Genomic DNA, 17,936 nt, shown 5'->3' with positions numbered 1-17,936 from the left:
ACTACAACTCCTGGTTGTCTCGGAGCTCTCAACCACATGACGTCAGTGACTCTTGTCAGAGAGCCTGTTCATTGGCTCAGCTCTTCAGCACTGGGACCAAGCCCACAGCCTACATGTGACCACAAGGGTTGAAAAAAACATTACAAAAAATTAAAGTAAATCCGAATTTATCAAGAGAGATTATTTTCTCTGTCAAATTCTGACGTGCTCATTTTGGTCGAGGAATTTTAGGGAATTTCACAAATTTTGTTTGGCTTATTTATTTTTTAAAAGGTTTCCAGTTTAGAAAAATCAAATTTTGAAATTCAGTGACTTTTCCAGTTCACTTTTCTATGGTTTTCCATGAAAATAAACACTGAAACTTCCAAGTGCTTCGACCAATGGCGCCCTGACCCGGGGGCGGGCGCCCCCATACAGCTGCTGTCTGTTGGTATGTCATCCGTGCATCATCACGCGTGACTGTTGGCGTGTGGTGAACAGTTCACTGGATTATCTCATCTTGCTTTAAATGACATTAAATAACAATAAACCCTCTGACAGCAGGAGTTTCGCTAAAAAGAGAGATAAAATGAAGAGTTCCAGAATCTCTCTTGATTTTGTCAGTTTCCTGCAGTGTACATTGGCCTGGATCTCTCTTCGTGCGTGTGCGCACACACACAAACACACACACAAACACACACACACACACACACACACACAGAGCTGCCAGTGATTTGTCCTGTAGGTCACCTGTCAGCATTCCCTTGATTCTGACACACACCCAGCCGTCCTCTCAGTTTAGAGTTCAGGTCCTAGAGCTGCCAGACATGAACCATGCTGCTCGTTCTGTGTCTCTGGCGTTCCTGACCTGCCTGCTGAGGACCATCGGGGGAGGTAAGTCACCTGTTTTCACTGTAAATGTCACTGACACGTTTCAGCGTCATACACACCAACGTTTACGTCACCAATATTAGGTTTTAAACTTTTAATGAGGTCACCAGGAAGCACAGTAACAGTTAATGTGGCTGAATGTAACACTTCCAGTTTGGAAAATGGAACTTAGTTAAACAAAGGTTTTATTTTCCAGGACTCTAACTTGCATGGTCCTGTTTGGAGGCAGAAATGTTGAAGTTTGTTGGCAAAATGTTCCTCAGTCCAAGGAAAAGAGATATAAGTTGAACTTTGGACATCACCTTTTAGGATGCAATCACACACACACACACACACACACACACACACACACACACACACACACACTCTAAACATTAACTACACAGCATTTATGAGTGGCTTCTATCTCCTATCAAAACGATTCAATCCATGTGATTCCTGTGTTGCAGTACAGGAGCAAAGTAACCCTCAGGTAGAGTCTCTTATCGTTCCCAGTCACACAAGAAGAGACCTTCCTCTGGGGAGCCGGCACCCACGCTAGTTAGCTTAGCACAATGAGTGTAGTGGGTGGGGTGTGTTAGCATACACACACAGCCCACAGTACTTCATTTGGTTTACCTTGTACTACATACATCAGTAATCTCATCAACAGACTAATTTAAGAAGTTCCGCTGGTTTTTCGTTCCCACCTAAAATCATGAAAACATGTCGTCAAACCTGAACCGTGAAGGCCAGGCCCTTCGAACCAATAGTTTCCATTCATGCTGATAATTTCCTCATACCAGAGTCTGAGCTCACTGTTGGTTCTGTTTCACTTTCTTCGTTATCTCCCGTCAAGGTCAGCTGTCTGCGTTCACTGCTAGCTTGCAGGCTAAATGAAAAGCTAATGGAGGGAGTCAGACGTGTGAAACGGCTGAAGAGTTAATTAGGACTCTAATTAGAGGGAGAAGTATGAAGCTCATTGATGGCTCTTTAGTTATGCAGATGATACGCTGTTGTTTTTATATATCAGGACCGAAACTGCGTCATCGCTGATGTGGGGAGGAAATTCATCATTCTGCCTGTCAATCGTCTTCAGCCAAACAAAAACCAGTCAAACGTCCCCCGGTGGATCCACTGAACTGAAACTTGTCGTTCATGTCCTGATGTGTTACAGATGTGAATGTTACCTGCGTCTACATGAGCAGCTGCATTTTACCCGTTAGATTTCAAGTCGGGGAGAATGAGCTTATTCACTGGCTTGAAGACTCCCAGGAAAACGTGCAGGTCCACTCTTACTACAACAAAACAGAACAGCTGCAATACCAGAACAAGCGCTTTGAGGGCAGGACATCAATGTTCAAGAACCAGATCCCCGAAGGAAACGCCTCCCTCCTGCTTGAGAAGGTGGGAGTCCTGGACCGGGGAAGGTACAAGTGCTACATCAGCACCGTCACTAGGACGGAGGAGTTCTTTGTTAACCTGGAGGTGAACGGTACGAAAACTCACAGTGGACAGAGACGACACGAAACACAAAGGGTTTAACGCGTTCTCTCGATCTCTACTTTCTAAATGGTTACTCCTCCAGCTCCAGTCAGCAGAATCGACATCCAGCAGATAGGAAACACCATCACCTGCAGGTCCAATGGGATCTACCCAGAGCCGAAGCTCACCTGGACCACCAGCCCCCCATCGCTCCAGAGCCTGAATGACTCAACCAGCACGGAGCGGACGGACCAGCAGCTTTACAACATCAGGAGCTCTCTGACTCTCTCAGAGAGCGTTCCTGAGCAGGCCTACAGCTGCAGTGTCAGCACTCCCAACAACAAGAGGAGAGCCACTTTGAAAAATCCAAGTAAGTGCTCAGAACTTGGAATCCAGTTCAAATGATCACATGACCACCATTGCTGGACCTTGTCTGCAGGATGGCGTTTCATCAGACAGGCGTCACATCACAACGGAACACTGTTTCTGGAGAGGCGGTTCGTAGTACTCACTGCAGCAGGAACAACTGCTTGGACCCAGATCACGGCGACAGTTCATCGGACAACAAATGGGTTGAACACGTTGAACTGGGCCTTGTTACAACGAGGCGTTTTACTGGGCAGGAACCTGTTACACCTACTGGAGGAGCAGAGTGAGAGGGGTCACCCGAGAGTGACACCTCACTCAAAAAGTGTCATCCCCGTTTAGAACTCACAAAAACATGTGTTGCACTCAACGTTTCCCCCTCCTGCATTACTTCTCTATACATTTAGCTTGAAGCTAATGAAGCTAATGGGCTAATAACATCTTAACTGTCGAAAAACGTCCATTTACAAACTTTCCAGGTAGAATCCACATCTTCCTCATCCACACGTATGACCAATAATCCACTAACACTTTGACCAGAGCTAAAACTACTCCACAGATGAGTTCTGAGCCTCCTCCCACCCTGGTGCTTCTTGTAAAAGTGATAATCCATAAAGGTGGAAATCTTGCTCGAGGTCACTGGAACACGTTGCCGATGGAACGCGGTATCAAACCACCGTCTCTCCAGTGTTTTCAGCTAAAACTTGTAAATGAGCCTGCAGCGTCTCCTCTGCCTCTCAGGTGGAACTCAGCTCCCCTCTCTTTGAATCTAGCTCACCTCAACTCCTCAGTCCCTGAAACCATGCTCCACTGCAGCAGCCTGGAGCCTCTGACGGGCCTCCTCTGGACATTCAACGGCAACCAGACCATCCTGAGACAGACCAGCGTCCAGGTCGACGTCTCGCAGCGGTGGAGGCAGCATGTGAAGAGGACGTCTCCATCAGGCACCCTCACACTCCACGACTTGTCTTCAGGTCAGAATGGGATGTACACGTGTGAATCCAGTAACGCCGAAGAGACCCACGTGACCAGCACCTTCCTGAGAGTAGCGGAAGGTAGGACCCCCGCCATCTAATTCATACAGAGCTTAAACATCAAGGAGAACCTTGAATAATGTGAAGTGAAAGGAAAATCAAAAGACAGACATGTGTCTCTGACTCAGGCCGCCATCACTGCATGTGAATCAGTCAGAAACGGTCCAGTCTCTGGTCTGGTCCAGGATCTGGAGGCCAGAGGCAAAGACCCTCGAGTGTACAAGCTCACAGTCTGAAATGAGTCACAATCGTGTGTGACTATGAAGAACCAACCTGACATGAAGCCAGTAGAACCGTCTGGTAGGACACGTGTTCACCAGCTGGTATTTGCTCCCTGCAGAGAAGAGTAAGGCACAGGAGACGACGTACTGGTGGGTCGTGGGTCTGGTGGTTGCCGTTCTGGTTCTGGCGCTGGTGGGCATGCTGGCCTACCTGAAGCTGAGAGGTAAAGAAGGAAGCTGTCATTACATCTGGTGATGCCCTGATGCATGCTGGGAAATATGGGGAAATGCTAATTATCGTCAGAATGAATTGCTGATTTATGAAGTGTCTGTTTTGTCTCTTTCAGGAAACACCTCCAATCCCAGGAACGACCCCGAGGACGTGACGGAGCTGCACCTGGTCAAAAGTTGGTAATCAGAGCAAGAAGGCACTACCCAGAACACACACTAGATGGAGCCAGATCCCAACTCTGGGCTCCGGTGGTGCATTGAGGGGGTTGTTCTCCTCTCAGCTCAGGGCCAAGCTTCACTCGTCAGAGAGGAGAAAATCCTGAAAAACACCTGTGCATAAAACACACAGACAGTTTCAGCAGAGATGGAAGACTAAACTGTTCCTGAGGGTGCGGGGCATCACGCCAGCTCTCAGAACGTCTAACAAGGCCACAGGAAGTGGCTCTTACTCAGGACAGCAGAAGCATTTTGAAGGCCAAGTTTTGTGAGACGTTTTAACTTTGACGGTAAATGAAAATACATTCACTTTATTCCATTCTAGCAAGTGAGACACAGACAACAAAATATTAACTGAGTACTTCAGAAAACTTATTTATTGGATTCATAATTTAAATGATCGGAAGTTATATGTGTGTGTGTGTGAGATGTATGAAAATGTTGTAATTCAGTTTGACAAGAAGCAAAAACAGAGCACCGGCGATGACGAGAGTTCCCTGACTGAGCCTGTAGGCCAGCGGCGGAGGGCGAGACGCGTTACGGCCACAGGATACGACTCGTTTCATCTCATTTCAAATGAAAAATATTTCCCAGAACTGAACTCCTTTCACTTTTCTTTCACAGGAAAAAGAAAAAATCAAAGCAAGACAAAGAACAGAAAGACTTCATGGAACACTGAGCTCCAGATGGAAGAAAACATGTCTGGTGTCTCCCAACGTTTATTAGCTGGGCAACAAGGAAAAACTACTGCTACTACTACTACTACTACTGCTCCTACTAATACTACTACTACTACGACTACATCCCACATGGCAAATGAAGGATGATGTTTTCTGCCTGCATCTAAAGTAGGGATGGTCTCCCTTTGCGACTTCTTCTGCTTTAAGGGGCCATTTTGGGACTTTGATTTCAGGGTATTTACCACCAACAGCAAGTACTTGAGTCAAAAACCCCCAGCGTACCTGGAGAACCTTCCTGAGGCCGCCAATGAGACGCTTCAGTGGGTGGAGCTTTCGGAAGGAAAGACTGGGGGGTGGTTACGAGTGACCGAGGCCCTCTGGTGGTGCATTAGGGGCATCAAATCTGCATAACCTCAGTCTGCATGTTTTTCTCTGTTGAGAGTGTGTGTGTGTGTGTGTGTGTGTGTGTGTGTGTGTGTACAGTTGTAAACGCTTTTTGTGTATGGAAGTGAGCGTGAACCAGGCTCCCTTCTCTCCTTTAAAGGTGTGAGAGAGCGGATCTCAAGTTCTCAAGTCTCTGTGTGTGTTCTTTATTTTCTATCGAACCATTTTTGAAAGCACTGTTTACATTCTTGTTTATATTTTTTCCTATGTTTGCAAAATGAAAGGTGTTGTCTGTCTCTATGTGTTGGCCCTGCCATGGACTGGTGACCTGTCCAGGGGGAAGGCTGCTGGGATAGGCTCCACCCCCACCACCCTCAGCCTGGTCTGACTTTGTCATTACCATGAGATGGATGAGGGTTTGTGGAGGTTGTTAATAATAAATGAAGTATCATGAAGTACAAACACTTCCATCCATCGTCGTCTTCTGCTTATTCCTTACTAGTAAGGGTCGCGGGGGGTGGAGCCTATCCCAGCATCTACAGGCGAGAGGCGGGGTTCACCCTGGACAGGTCACCAGTCCATCACAGGGCCAACATACAGAGACAGACAACCATTGGCTCTCCCAGCCACGCCTACGGTCAATTTAGAGTCTGGATTAACCTGGTCCCTCTTGATGTCTTTGGACTGTGGAGGAAGCTGGAGTACCAGAGAGAACCCAGCAGGAACAGGGAGAACATGGAGACTCACACAGAAAGACCCCGTGCTGCAGCCGGGGCTCCACCCACAACCTTCTTGCTGGGGGCCACAGTGAGGACCACTGCTCCACCGTGCAAACACTTCATATCCTGGAATCTTCATTCTCTTATTTTGTCCAAATTGTCTTTTGTCATTTTGTCAAAGGACATAAAACTTTATTTTTGTAGTTGAAGTGGTCCAATTATTTTTGCTCTTTATAATTTAGGATATTGAATTAATATTCAATAAACTCATGACGATGAAATTAGTTTGTGTGTGTTTTTTATGATGACTCAGCGAACAGAACATCTTAATTTCACACTTCACCCAAAAAGTGCACTTTATCTTTTCAAGTTCTCCCAAACGGGAGTCTTCAGCTCACGACGCTGCAGGAAGAGCCAGCCACCTGACCAGCAAACTGACACCTGAAAGAGACACCCCCTCTTGATAACAACACTCGCTCCCTGGTTCGCTGTGCACCAGGTCCTCTTTAGCCCCCCTCCTTTCTCTCCTCCCTTCCTTCCATCGCGTGTTAGCTTGAAGCTAATGGAGACTGAGGGCCACCAGCAGCTCAACTGGCCTCCAGGTCATCTGCTATAATCCAGGACTTCCTGACCCTCTTTAATGACCACCAACACTTTGATTGGAGGTAAAAACTGTTGTTCTGCTGTCAACAATCGCGGAACCAGAAGAGAACCAGAACCTCCAACAATACAAAAAGAAACCAAAAACCTCTTTGCCAGCTCAGGACCCCATGGAAGACAAACCCCACCATCGTCAGTCTAGTTTACGACGCCTTCTGATGATGTGCATGAATCACTTTTGCAACATCAGTCATTAGCCCCCCCCCCCCCATTGCAAGAGAGAGAAGACGACTCCTCCCACCTGTGGAGGAATGTAGGGAGGGGTGTAACCCTGCCTCCCCAGAGCCAAGCCACACCCTTATACAAAAACAAACAAACACTGTCACACAGGTGTGTCTCCTCACTTGCTCAGCATGGTGAGAGGATGATGGCGAATATCATGGTTTTGATGGTTGGGACTGCTTTGATCGTTCCGACAGCAACGGGCGAGTCACAGCCGCTCGCCGTCCTCATTCCTCCGGGCTGCTGATGAGGCCGAGTTCATTCTGGACTCCTCTGCTGGAACACAAACGAGTCAACGCTCAAAGGGTGAACGGTTCGTAAAGACGAACACCGACGGTGGTCTGAACACAATCGTCCTGAGGAGCAGAGCAGTAGCAGGGCATGATTGGAAACACTGGTACACACGGGTGGAGGAGCAGCTCTCAGTCGCCCTGCGACACTCCTGAAGCCTCCAACAGTCTCACAGTAGCTCGGCTTCTTTAGCACGTGGGAACCTCAGAGGAACCATGGAGACTGGATGAGGAACAAGTCAGCGTTTACGGGGAAAAGAGGACCAAAGCGCAGCCAGCAGCCAGCAAAAGTGTGGATCAAAAAACCCAAGACAACACAGGGGTTCAAGGAAGAGACACAGTAAAGACAAAAAGGGTCACCAGGCCTCAGTCCTGGACGGACAGAAGAAATGAAACCAAGTCCTAAACAAGAGTGAAAACTAAGGACTTACAGGAGAAGCAGGGACCACGAGAGAGCAGCCATGACAGCAAGAAGCCGGCAACAGGACACAGAGGGTCACACAGGACAGACACAGGTGGTGCAATCATGAGGTCATCGAAGTGGGGCACACACAGGAAGACAGGACACTAACTACAAAATAAAACAGGAAATCAAGGCAAAGACCATGACAGGACATTACAAATACAACCACGCTGATCATCAAGCTGACTGTGGACGCAGTGGAGCAGAGAACACGGACAACACCCACCAGCAGTCGCCTCCCCTCCTCACTCCCACAAAGTCTTTGTAAAAGCAGCCATCAGCCCCCTGGATCTTTGAGTCTCTTCACCTGATTCTGATTTGTCTTTTGGTTGACAGAAAGATGGACGGAGGAGGCGGAAAAGAGCAGGGAGGTAAGACCATGAAACTCATCTCCAAGACAACTGGGTTCTCATGTTGGTCCCCTGTTATCAGACTGATGAGTGCATCAGCCGAGGAGGCGGGACTGAGGGGTGATGACAGCGCGACTGTCTGAACAACAACCGCAGCTCCTCAGGGTGTTGGCGTCGATACGGAGAACCAAGCTCTCACATGAACCGACCTCTGCTTCTGGTTGTTTACTCTAAGATGACGAACGCTGACGGTTCAGTCCACCTGTGGAGGTCCAACCAGTTCATGAGCCCCTTCCTTTTTACTGCTGATTGTGACGGTGACTGTGATTGTGAACAAGCGATCACCAGGTGAAATGGACTCCACCTCCACTTTTCATTCCATGTCCGTGTTGTTTATGTTTTTGTTTGTTGATTTTGTCCCTGGACTGAACATTTCCAGGTCAACAGGACAACAGACGGACGGAGACAAACGGACGAACCCTCCACATGTAAGTCTGGATTACAGATGTGGCCCCGCACCACCAGAATGATGCCTTTGTGCTGTTTGAATGGCAACATGGAATCCTCTGCATTTCCCTCCTCCATCCACCAGAGGGTGGCAAAGGCAAACTATTTAATCAACAAAGAATCGCTGAGACAGACGGGGTTGCAGGAATGAAGGAACCCGGTTTGCGTCGATGTTTTTGCTTCAACAGAGGTTGAAGCGATCATTCTGACGTGTTCTGCCATTGAGTTTGACTTGATTCTATTCGCAGGGAAACACTCAGCCAATCAGAGCCTCTCCAGGATGGCGATTCCCGCCAACACGAGGGCCAAGTTGAGACAAACCGAAGGGTTAAATGCCTTTTCCAGTCTGGGGAAAACACGGAAGTTCGAGTGCATGAAGATCCAGCAAATGGTAGAGGAGTTAAAACCGAGTTTGACTGCTGGTTCATGAGGGTCAGATGATGGTGATGGAATATAAATCATATTAATGCTGCATCAGCACTGACAAGTGGAGAGAACGCTCAAGAGTGAGCAGGAGGCTGTTCAGAAGAACCCAGAACAGAGAACATGTTGGAGTTATTTCATGCTTTGTTTACTGCATCATTCCAGATGTGTTCTTTCGTAGTTCTGATGCCTTCAGGGAGAACCTACAATGTAAAGAGTCGTGAAAATAAAGAGGAACAATAAATGAGAAGGAGTGTCCACACTTTTGACATGTAGAAGAAAAAAATACACACAGATATATACATTAATATATATGTTACATACATGTCTGTAAATAGATATTATATACAGGAAAAAAATATATTAAGGCCCAGTTTGTCTATCAAAGGCAGAACTGATAAAATGTTGCTAATTTCAATGACGATCAATAATAATAATAATAATAATAACAATCAAAGGTGATACAGAAACCACATCAGGGGATGTTTTTATTCTGAGCTCAAAAGCTCAGAACAGGAGGGAGGGGAAGCAACCGCTGCCGGTAGCCATTTTAATGACATCACATCCAGGTGATTCCGGATCACGTGACTGATGACACGAAACCTGATCCGTGGTTGAGGACACCAGCTCGCCCGTCCTGACAGTCCTGTTTCCCCGCCGGGCGTCTCAGAGACGAGCTTTTGTGTTCCCGGTGAACGTCTGTTGTCAGTAGAGTCATGGAGGCAGCGGGGCTTCTCCTCGGTTCTCTCCTCTGGATGTTCCCTCACACATCTGGCAAAGGTGAGTGTTCACCTGCATGACGACCGAAGCTTCATTTCTCAGGTGAGGCCTTGTCATGACGCGCTGGGAGCAGCAGCGCTGTCGGGACTCCCCCCGATGAGTCAGAGCTCCACAGACAGACAAGCGCACTCCTGCTGCCTTCATGTGATTTCAGAGAAAATGAAGCTCAGCTGAGATCAGGATTTCTGCTCTGGAGCTGCAAACGGCGTCTCGGCCTCCTCCTCACGCCGGCCCGGAGGCTGGAGGCCGACCCCGGCCACACAACCGTCAGTTACGCTGTCCGTTCTGCTTCTCAACCAATGACCGCGCGGCTGATTTGTTACTTTTCAGCTCGACAGGGGAGAGCCTGTTTATTATCGCCTCTCAATCCGAACTCAAGAAAGAGTTGTTCATGGAGGTCAGGCTGAGTCGGAGCAATGAAGTCTATCAACACCACGTTGACACACACAAGACCATCAGCTATCCCAGGAAGTTCTCTATCCAGTTTCCTGAAGTCCTTCACTCTGAACTCACCACATCTCATAACCACTGACACCATGACATCATTTCCAGAGAAGCAGTTTTCCTGGTTGGCAACAAAAGCTTGTTTTTGTTACCAACCAGGAAAAGTTTCAACATATTTAATGCTTCAATGCGTAAAACGGATTTGTCACAATAAGAAAGATGCTAATGACCTGCTCGATTCTTAAGCTGTTTAATTAATCGGAGCACATCTGTTGCTCACTTTTAAGAACATCTGACCAAATGAAAACATAAAAAACACCAAGTTAATCAATTCTTCATGAAATGTATCGGGACAGTTGCTGCCTCCAGACGTTGGTTTCTTCTCTCTCCTGATGTTCTTCAGTCAGGCTTCCCGATGTTGAAGACATTACTCATTTTTAACTGTACTTTTTTAGTGCTTCGTCTGTAAGTAACAGATTTCCGTTTGGCAGCTCCGGTGGAGGAGGTGGTGATTGAGTTCAGCGTTGACGTTGTGGTGTGCAGAGCCGAAGGTATCTACCCGGCTCCGACGCTCACCTGGTCTACAGACCCGCCCATCGATGCTACGCTCATCATCAAAACACAGGCCCAGAGGAACTACGTGGGCTTGTTCAGCATCGAGAGTTCACTGAGGATGGCGGACAACGCCTCCGCCAACCAGACGTATATTTGCCAAGTGACCAGCGACACCAACACCAAAATGGTCTCCCTGAAGCAAGAAGGTGATCCAAGTTTTGGATCTTTGGTAAGAAGTTCAAATATCAGAGCTGGAACCATCCTCTTCCTCTCTGTCCTAGAGTCCATCCAAGCCTCTCCAGGCAGCGACGTGACCGTTCCCTGCAGTTTGCCCCCCAGCGCCCCTCAGAGCTTTACCCTCACCTGGACGTTCAGACACCTGGACCCCATCCTTTCCATGAGAGTCCCTGGTCTGGGGACTGAGATGAAGGTCTGGGAGCCCTGGAGGCCTCACGTGGTCCAGGGCCACTCGGCCTCACCCAGCCTGAAGCTGCAGAGCGTGACGGCGGAGCATCAAGGGACCTACACCTGTGAGGTCAAAACGGCCGAGGAGAGGTTCATCGCCCAGACGTATGTCAGCGTAACAAGAGGTAATGACATCACGGCAGCAGGAGTTCCCTCCATTGTGAGTAGTTGGGGGAGATCTGGAAACTCACTCCTAGTTTTCCTGTCTCAGAACTCACATGGACAGAAGTCACCATCGCCATCGTGGTGCTGAGCGTCCTCCTGCTCCTGGCCTACGTGGCCATTGGGATCATCAGCTGTAGAAGTGAGTCAGTTAGCATGAATACGACACTGGTGTGGAACCCTGCAACCCTGCACGCAGGCTGAACGCTGTGATCTCATCCCTCGAATGGTTTCCATGCATGTCGGGTAAACATATTACTGTGACGACACCTGATTCGCTGCACCCAGCGTGTCACGTGTGATGTCACGTGTCAACCAAGGAAGAAGTTGCATTATCTTGTTGTTTATTTATCCTCCTATCAGTGTCCGAACAACAATACTCAAGAACACTGTTGATTGCATCATGTTGTGGTTGCCTAGTAACACTGACCTTCTTCTGTCTCCCAGTGAGAAGCCTCAAGAAAAAACTACAAAGTGAGGACACGAGTTTGGACATAAGCAAAGACACACTTCTGACTGATGAGGAAGGAGTCGCGGCGGCTGAGAAACAACCAATAACCAGGATGGAGAAATGAAGACCAGGGTGACGAAGACCAGAGCAATGAAAACTTGTTGTTTCGGGAAATCAACAAACTGATGCCGACATTAAAGTGAATCTGGGGTAAATCCCCCAGAGCACAGGCTGACAGGCTGACCTGCAAATCAGACCGAATGAGTCCTGATGTTGAGCGAAGCTGAAGCCGCTGGTGGAGCGACGGCTCCTGCCTGGCCGCTCAGAACAAACGGCTCCATCCATTTGAACTGATTTGGTCACAAGTCACCGAGTCTTGAGCCAAAATTCTCAACCAGGAGGTTCCTCGCTGTCCTGCTCTGTGTTTACTGAACGGCAAACCTACGTTTCCTCTGTCGGTACACAAAGAAAAGAACGTGGCTCTCTGGGTTAGCGGAGCTGAGAACAAGCGGCGGAAGCCATCTTTGACCCCCCCTGGCTCCTTCTGATCGATGCTCCATAGCTGGAAACTTCAACATCCCTCATGGCCCAAGGCCGTCCCAGTGGGCACACAGCAGGCCTATAAAGGTGTGTGTGTGGGGAAGTATGCAATAAACATATACAAGCGTGTGCATGCAGACTTGTGATGAACTACATGTAATTATGTACTTATACATTACATGCAGATGTAGAGGTCCATGTTAGCCTCATTACTTTGAATTTTTTCCTTTTTCTTGCTTCTGCAGGACAACTCACACTCTCGTCATGCAGATGTGCTGTCGGTTTGTCCTTAATTGTGTTGAAAATGAATACAAATGTTAACAAAAAACACTCAAATTCAAAGATCTGGTTGATTTTAATTGTTTAAATAAAAAACAAGCAATTATCAGCTCATCAGCGGGATTTGTTCCAATTAAGAGAAAACAGACAATGTGAGACTCACCTGAGAAAGGAAACAGCAGTACCGCCAAATATTACTGTAATACTACACGAGTCAGTAAAACTACAACCCAAGAGACGCGCGATGCCGTGCAAACATATGAGTTCAAGAACTTCTTCACACCGAACGGCGAGCAAGATCACATCCAGGTGATTCCGGATCATGTGACTGATGACACGAAACCTGATCCGTGGTTGAGGACACCAGCTCGCCCGTCCTGACAGTCCTGTTTCCCCGCCGAGCGTCTCAGAGACGAGCTTTTGTGTTCCCGGTGAACGTCTGTTGTCAGTAGAGTCATGGAGGCAGCGGGGCTTCTCCTCCTCGGTTCTCTCCTCTGGATGTTCCCTCACACATCTGGCAAAGGTGAGTGTTCACCTGCATGACGACCGAAGCTTCATTTCTCAGGTGAGGCCTTGTCATGACGCGCTGGGAGCAGCAGCGCTGTCGGGACTCCCCCCGATGAGTCAGAGCTCCACAGACAGACAAGCGCACTCCTGCTGCCTTCATGTGATTTCAGAGAAAATGAAGCTCAGCTGAGATCAGGATTTCTGCTCTGGAGCTGCAAACGGCGTCTCGGCCTCCTCCTCACGCCGGCCCGGAGGCTGGAGGCCGACCCCGGCCACACAACCGTCAGTTACGCTGTCCGTTCTGCTTCTCAACCAATGACCGCGCGGCTGATTTGTTACTTTTCAGCTCGACAGGGGAGAGCCTGTTTATTATCGCCTCTCAATCCGAACTTAAGAAAGAGTTGTTCATGGAGGTCAGGCTGAGTCGGAGCGATGAAGTCCTGGGCTCTCACCGGTCGTCCTTCCTCTCATCTTACTTTCCTTTTAACCACCAGAGAAACGAGAACAACCAGCAGCTGAGCCTGGGTAGAGGTGCAGCCCTGCACCTCTGCAACACGACTCCACCGTGTGTATCAGTGTGTGTGCGCGCTTTGTGGGAGGGAAACATTTGTTGCCGTAATAATAATAATAATAATAATAATAATAATAATAATAATAATAATTAGGACAGACGCGGTGTGAGGCACCAGCTCAGAGCCACACCCAAAGTCACCAACACACCTCAGCGTGCATGCAAACCGAAACCCACTGTTGGTGTTGGCAGCACTTTCAGGAGATGGCGAGATTCAGGTGAACACCTTTGAGGAATAAGACGTGGTTCAGAAATGACCGTCGTGTGCTACGAGGCATGAAGAAGACGGACAATGTTACCAATCTAAACACCTAACAGAGCGTCCTCTAATGCCATGGCGACCGAACCTGAGCAAGCAGCGCGAGGAGGCTCGGACCGCCTCTGAGATCATCAGGAGGGATTCAAATTGTGTCATCAAACTCTAAATGTGTGTCCTCCTCCCAGACGTCACCATCACCTGCCGGAGAGCAGAGGAATGCCTCCTGCCATGTGAGTTCCAGTCTGATGGCAAAGGCGCGAGAGTCATGTGGTATCGGAAAAAAGCAGTGGTGAGTTGCACGCGCTACGGCAACACAAGCTTTGTTATTGGCCACAACTCCCCGGTGGCTAAATACAGAGACAGAACGGGTCTGTATGATAAAGAAGTCCTGGGAGGGAACGCCACGCTCACGCTGAGGAACGTCACTCCCCACGACGAGGGCAAGTACTACTGCATCACTTACACTGCGACGCGGACGGACGAGTCAGGCATCATCAGCCTGGTGGTGAAAGGTACGGCCGTGGCTGAGAAGGCCTCTTCAACCAGTAGGAGTCCTTTAAAAGCTCATGCAGGGTTCTACCAAAGGCTGGTGCTGTGGAGTAGTGGCGGGTTTGAGCCTGAACCAGGACTCCTCAGAGCCTGGACCAGGACTCAAGAGGGTCTAAATGAGCCTGACACTAACACAAATTCCCATCCCCCACTTGGGGACTGACAAAGCGCAAGTCCTCGTCAATAACCAATCACATACTGGCCCAGTTGCAGGTAAGCGGCAAGGCCTGGCTAGCAAGGAAGGTAGCAGGGAGCTAGCAGCAGGGAGCTAGCAGCAGGGAGCTAGCAGCAGGGAGCTAGCAGCAGGGAGCTAGCAGCAGGGAGCTAGCAGCAGGGAGCTAGCAGCAGGGAGCTAGCAGCAGGGAGCTAGCAGCAGGAAGCTAGCAGCAGGGAGCTAGCAGCAGGGAGCTAGCAGCAGGGAGCTAGCAGCAGTCTGCGACGCCGTGGAAAAACAGCTGGCAAAATCTTCCAGAATTTCACCGGCGGCTCAGATGGGTAAACACGAGATACGCCGCAATCCATCCAGGAGAAACCTCCATGTAATTCAGGTGGCACTGCCCGCTGGCGCCAACATTAGCATGCCTCGCTGCTTGCGAGCCAACTCAGTTTTAGTTTCATCTCATTTTTGGAGTTGACTTCTTCTTCTCCTGCTGGATTTTCCCTGATTTATTAAAAAAGGAAAGGTTAAAGAAAGCCAGAGCCTTTTTAGTCAAGATATCCTGCTGTCAGCATCCCCAGATTTTTAAAATCAAATTCTTTTTTAGTGCTTCGTCTGTAAGTAACAGATTTCCGTTTGGCAGCTCCAGTGGAGGAGGTGGTGATTGAGTTCAGTGTTGACGTTGTGGTGTGCAGAGCCGAAGGTATCTACCCGGCTCCGACGCTCACCTGGTCTACAGACCCGCCCATCGATGCTACGCTCATCATCAAAACACAGGCCCAGAGGAACTACGTGGGCTTGTTCAGCATCGAGAGTTCACTGAGGATGGCGGACAACGCCTCCGCCAACCAGACGTATATTTGCCAAGTGACCAGCGACACCAACACCAAAATGGTCTCCCTGAAGCAAGAAGGTGATCCAAGTTTTGGATCTTTGGTAAGAAGTTCAAATATCAGAGCTGGAACCATCCTCTTCCTCTCTGTCCTAGAGTCCATCCAAGCCTCTCCAGGCAGCGACGTGACCGTTCCCTGCAGTTTGCCCCCCAGCGCCCCTCAGAGCTTTACCCTCACCTGGACGTTCAGACACCTGGACCCCATCCTTTCCATGAGAGTCCCTGGTCTGGGGACTGAGATGAAGGTCTGGGAGCCCTGGAGGCCTCACGTGGTCCAGGGCCACTCGGCCTCACCCAGCCTGAAGCTGCAGAGCGTGACGGCGGAGCATCAAGGGACCTACACCTGTGAGGTCAAAACGGCCGAGGAGAGGTTCATCGCCCAGACGTATGTCAGCGTAACAAGAGGTAATGACATCACGGCAGCAGGAGTTCCCTCCATTGTGAGTAGTTGGGGGAGATCTGGAAACTCACTCCTAGTTTTCCTGTCTCAGAACTCACATGGACAGAAGTCACCATCGCCATCGTGGTGCTGAGCGTCCTCCTGCTCCTGGCCTACGTGGCCATTGGGATCATCAGCTGTAGAAGTGAGTCAGTTAGCATGAATACGACACTGGTGTGGAACCCTGCAACCCTGCACGCAGGCTGAACGCTGTGATCTCATCCCTCGAATGGTTTCCATGCATGTCGGGTAAACATATTACTGTGACGACACCTGATTCGCTGCACCCAGCGTGTCACGTGTGATGTCACGTCACTTGTTGGTGATTGAGTGCCACGACTCTCCCAGTCACATTCTGATGTTTGTGGCAGGAACTATCAGCAAAATAGAGCAGTACAGGAATTCGTCCTAAATCCTGGAAAGGAGATCGCACAGTAGATTTTCCCGTTTCCTGACATGGCCACTTCCTCTTTGGCTACAAACTCGCCTCTTCCCTGACATGATCACTTCCCGTTGGACTACAAACCCACCTCTTCCCTGACATGATCACTTCCTGTTGGACTACAAACACACCTCTTCCCTGACATGATCACTTCCTGTTGGACTACAAACACACCTCTTCCCTGACATGATCACTTCCCGTTGGACTACAAACACGCCTCATCCCTGACATGACCACTTCCCGTTGGACTACAAACTCGCCTCATCCCTGACATGATCACTTCCCGTTGGACTACAAACTCACCTCATCCCTGACATGATCACTTCCTGTTGGACTACAAACACGCCTCTTCCCTGACATGATCACTTCCTGTTGGACTACAAACACACCTCTTCCCTGACATGATGTAATTGTTGAGATGTACTGGTATCACTTACGTTGGCCACAAAAATGACTTTCCTGCATGTTTTTTATATAAGAACATCAACTTTATTTAACTTTAACTCGTTAGGGATGTTTCAATCTTTCTAGTTCAAATGTTTGACTCTAAATTTCTCTCAGAATCAAAAGTTCATCAGTCTTTGAAAAGGCTACATGTAGAAAACCCTCTCAAAGTGACAAGTTTATCATTTGACGTGATCACTTGTGGTGAAATGTTGTTCAGACAAAACGGCTTCTGTTGATGGACTCAGAAACACTGATCTGCTTCTGTCTTCCAGTAAGAAGCCTTGAGAGCAAAATACACAGTGAAGGCACGAGTTTGGACGGAAGCAAAGACACAACTCTGACTGACGGGGAAGGAGACGCGGCGGCTGAGATACAATGAACGAGGACGGTGAGACAAAGACCAGGGGGGTGAAGACCAAGGTGAGCCTCCCTGGAGGCTCAAGGGAAGACCTGATCATATGGATTGGTATCATCTTGGGGCTCCAGAATTTTGGGGTGCCGTGCCAACATTGACAGGGAACTACGGGACTCTGTTGTCACAGCGCTTCCTCTCTGCATTCTGGGCCGCAAAGTTAAAAAGGCCATGTTTGCTAAACTTGAGTGTTCAAATCCATTAAACGTAAATGTTTGAGCGTTTGCACCCACGTCGCAGTTCTGCTTCCAAGATGTACGGCGGCCATATTGGAAAATATCCCTGGAGACAAAATGGCCAACAACAGAAACTGTCCAAAAGGACTCCCAAGGTCAGTTTAAAGACTCAAGGTCAGTTTAGACTCCCAAGGTCAGTTTAAAGACTCAAGGTCAGTTTAGACTCCCAAGGTCAGTTTAAAGACTCTCAAGGTCCTTGTATCTTTTTTTTTTAGCCTTTTGAGACAAAATAAAACTTAAAAGAACCAA

The 17,936-nt window shown here is 48.7% G+C and overlaps 2 protein-coding genes across 2 annotated transcripts; both read left to right on the top strand.

Moving 5' to 3' along the window:
- Window positions 1-748: 748 nt before the first annotated feature.
- LOC147241319 (uncharacterized) lies at window positions 749-17,936 on the top strand. Its single transcript, XM_086192336.1, has 17 exons — window positions 749-873; window positions 2,027-2,344; window positions 2,438-2,704; window positions 2,774-3,036; window positions 3,233-3,755; window positions 4,075-4,179; window positions 4,303-4,362; window positions 5,027-5,225; window positions 8,157-8,191; window positions 8,926-9,068; window positions 13,229-13,299; window positions 13,630-13,808; window positions 14,299-14,625; window positions 15,463-15,732; window positions 15,808-16,116; window positions 16,203-16,295; window positions 17,312-17,936. The coding sequence occupies exons 1-17, from the start codon at window positions 807-809 to the stop codon at window positions 17,416-17,418; spliced, it is 3,336 nt and encodes a 1,111-aa protein (XP_086048462.1). The 5' UTR covers window positions 749-806; the 3' UTR covers window positions 17,419-17,936.
- On the top strand, window positions 9,683-12,870 carry LOC147241320 (uncharacterized). The gene is made up of 5 exons (XM_086191912.1): window positions 9,683-9,880; window positions 10,816-11,085; window positions 11,161-11,469; window positions 11,556-11,648; window positions 11,954-12,870. Exons 1-5 carry the CDS (start codon window positions 9,817-9,819, stop codon window positions 12,079-12,081), a joined length of 864 nt encoding a protein of 287 aa, XP_086048038.1. The 5' UTR covers window positions 9,683-9,816; the 3' UTR covers window positions 12,082-12,870.

The sequence above is a fragment of the Aulostomus chinensis genome, chromosome 21 (genome assembly GCF_037954235.1).
Source record: "Aulostomus chinensis isolate RoL2024-O1b breed Wild chromosome 21, RoL_Achi_v1.0, whole genome shotgun sequence".
NCBI classification, from domain to species: Eukaryota; Metazoa; Chordata; class Actinopteri; order Syngnathiformes; family Aulostomidae; genus Aulostomus; species Aulostomus chinensis.
Note: the sequence above shows the minus strand (reverse complement) of the source record. Positions and strands in the feature narration are given on the sequence as shown.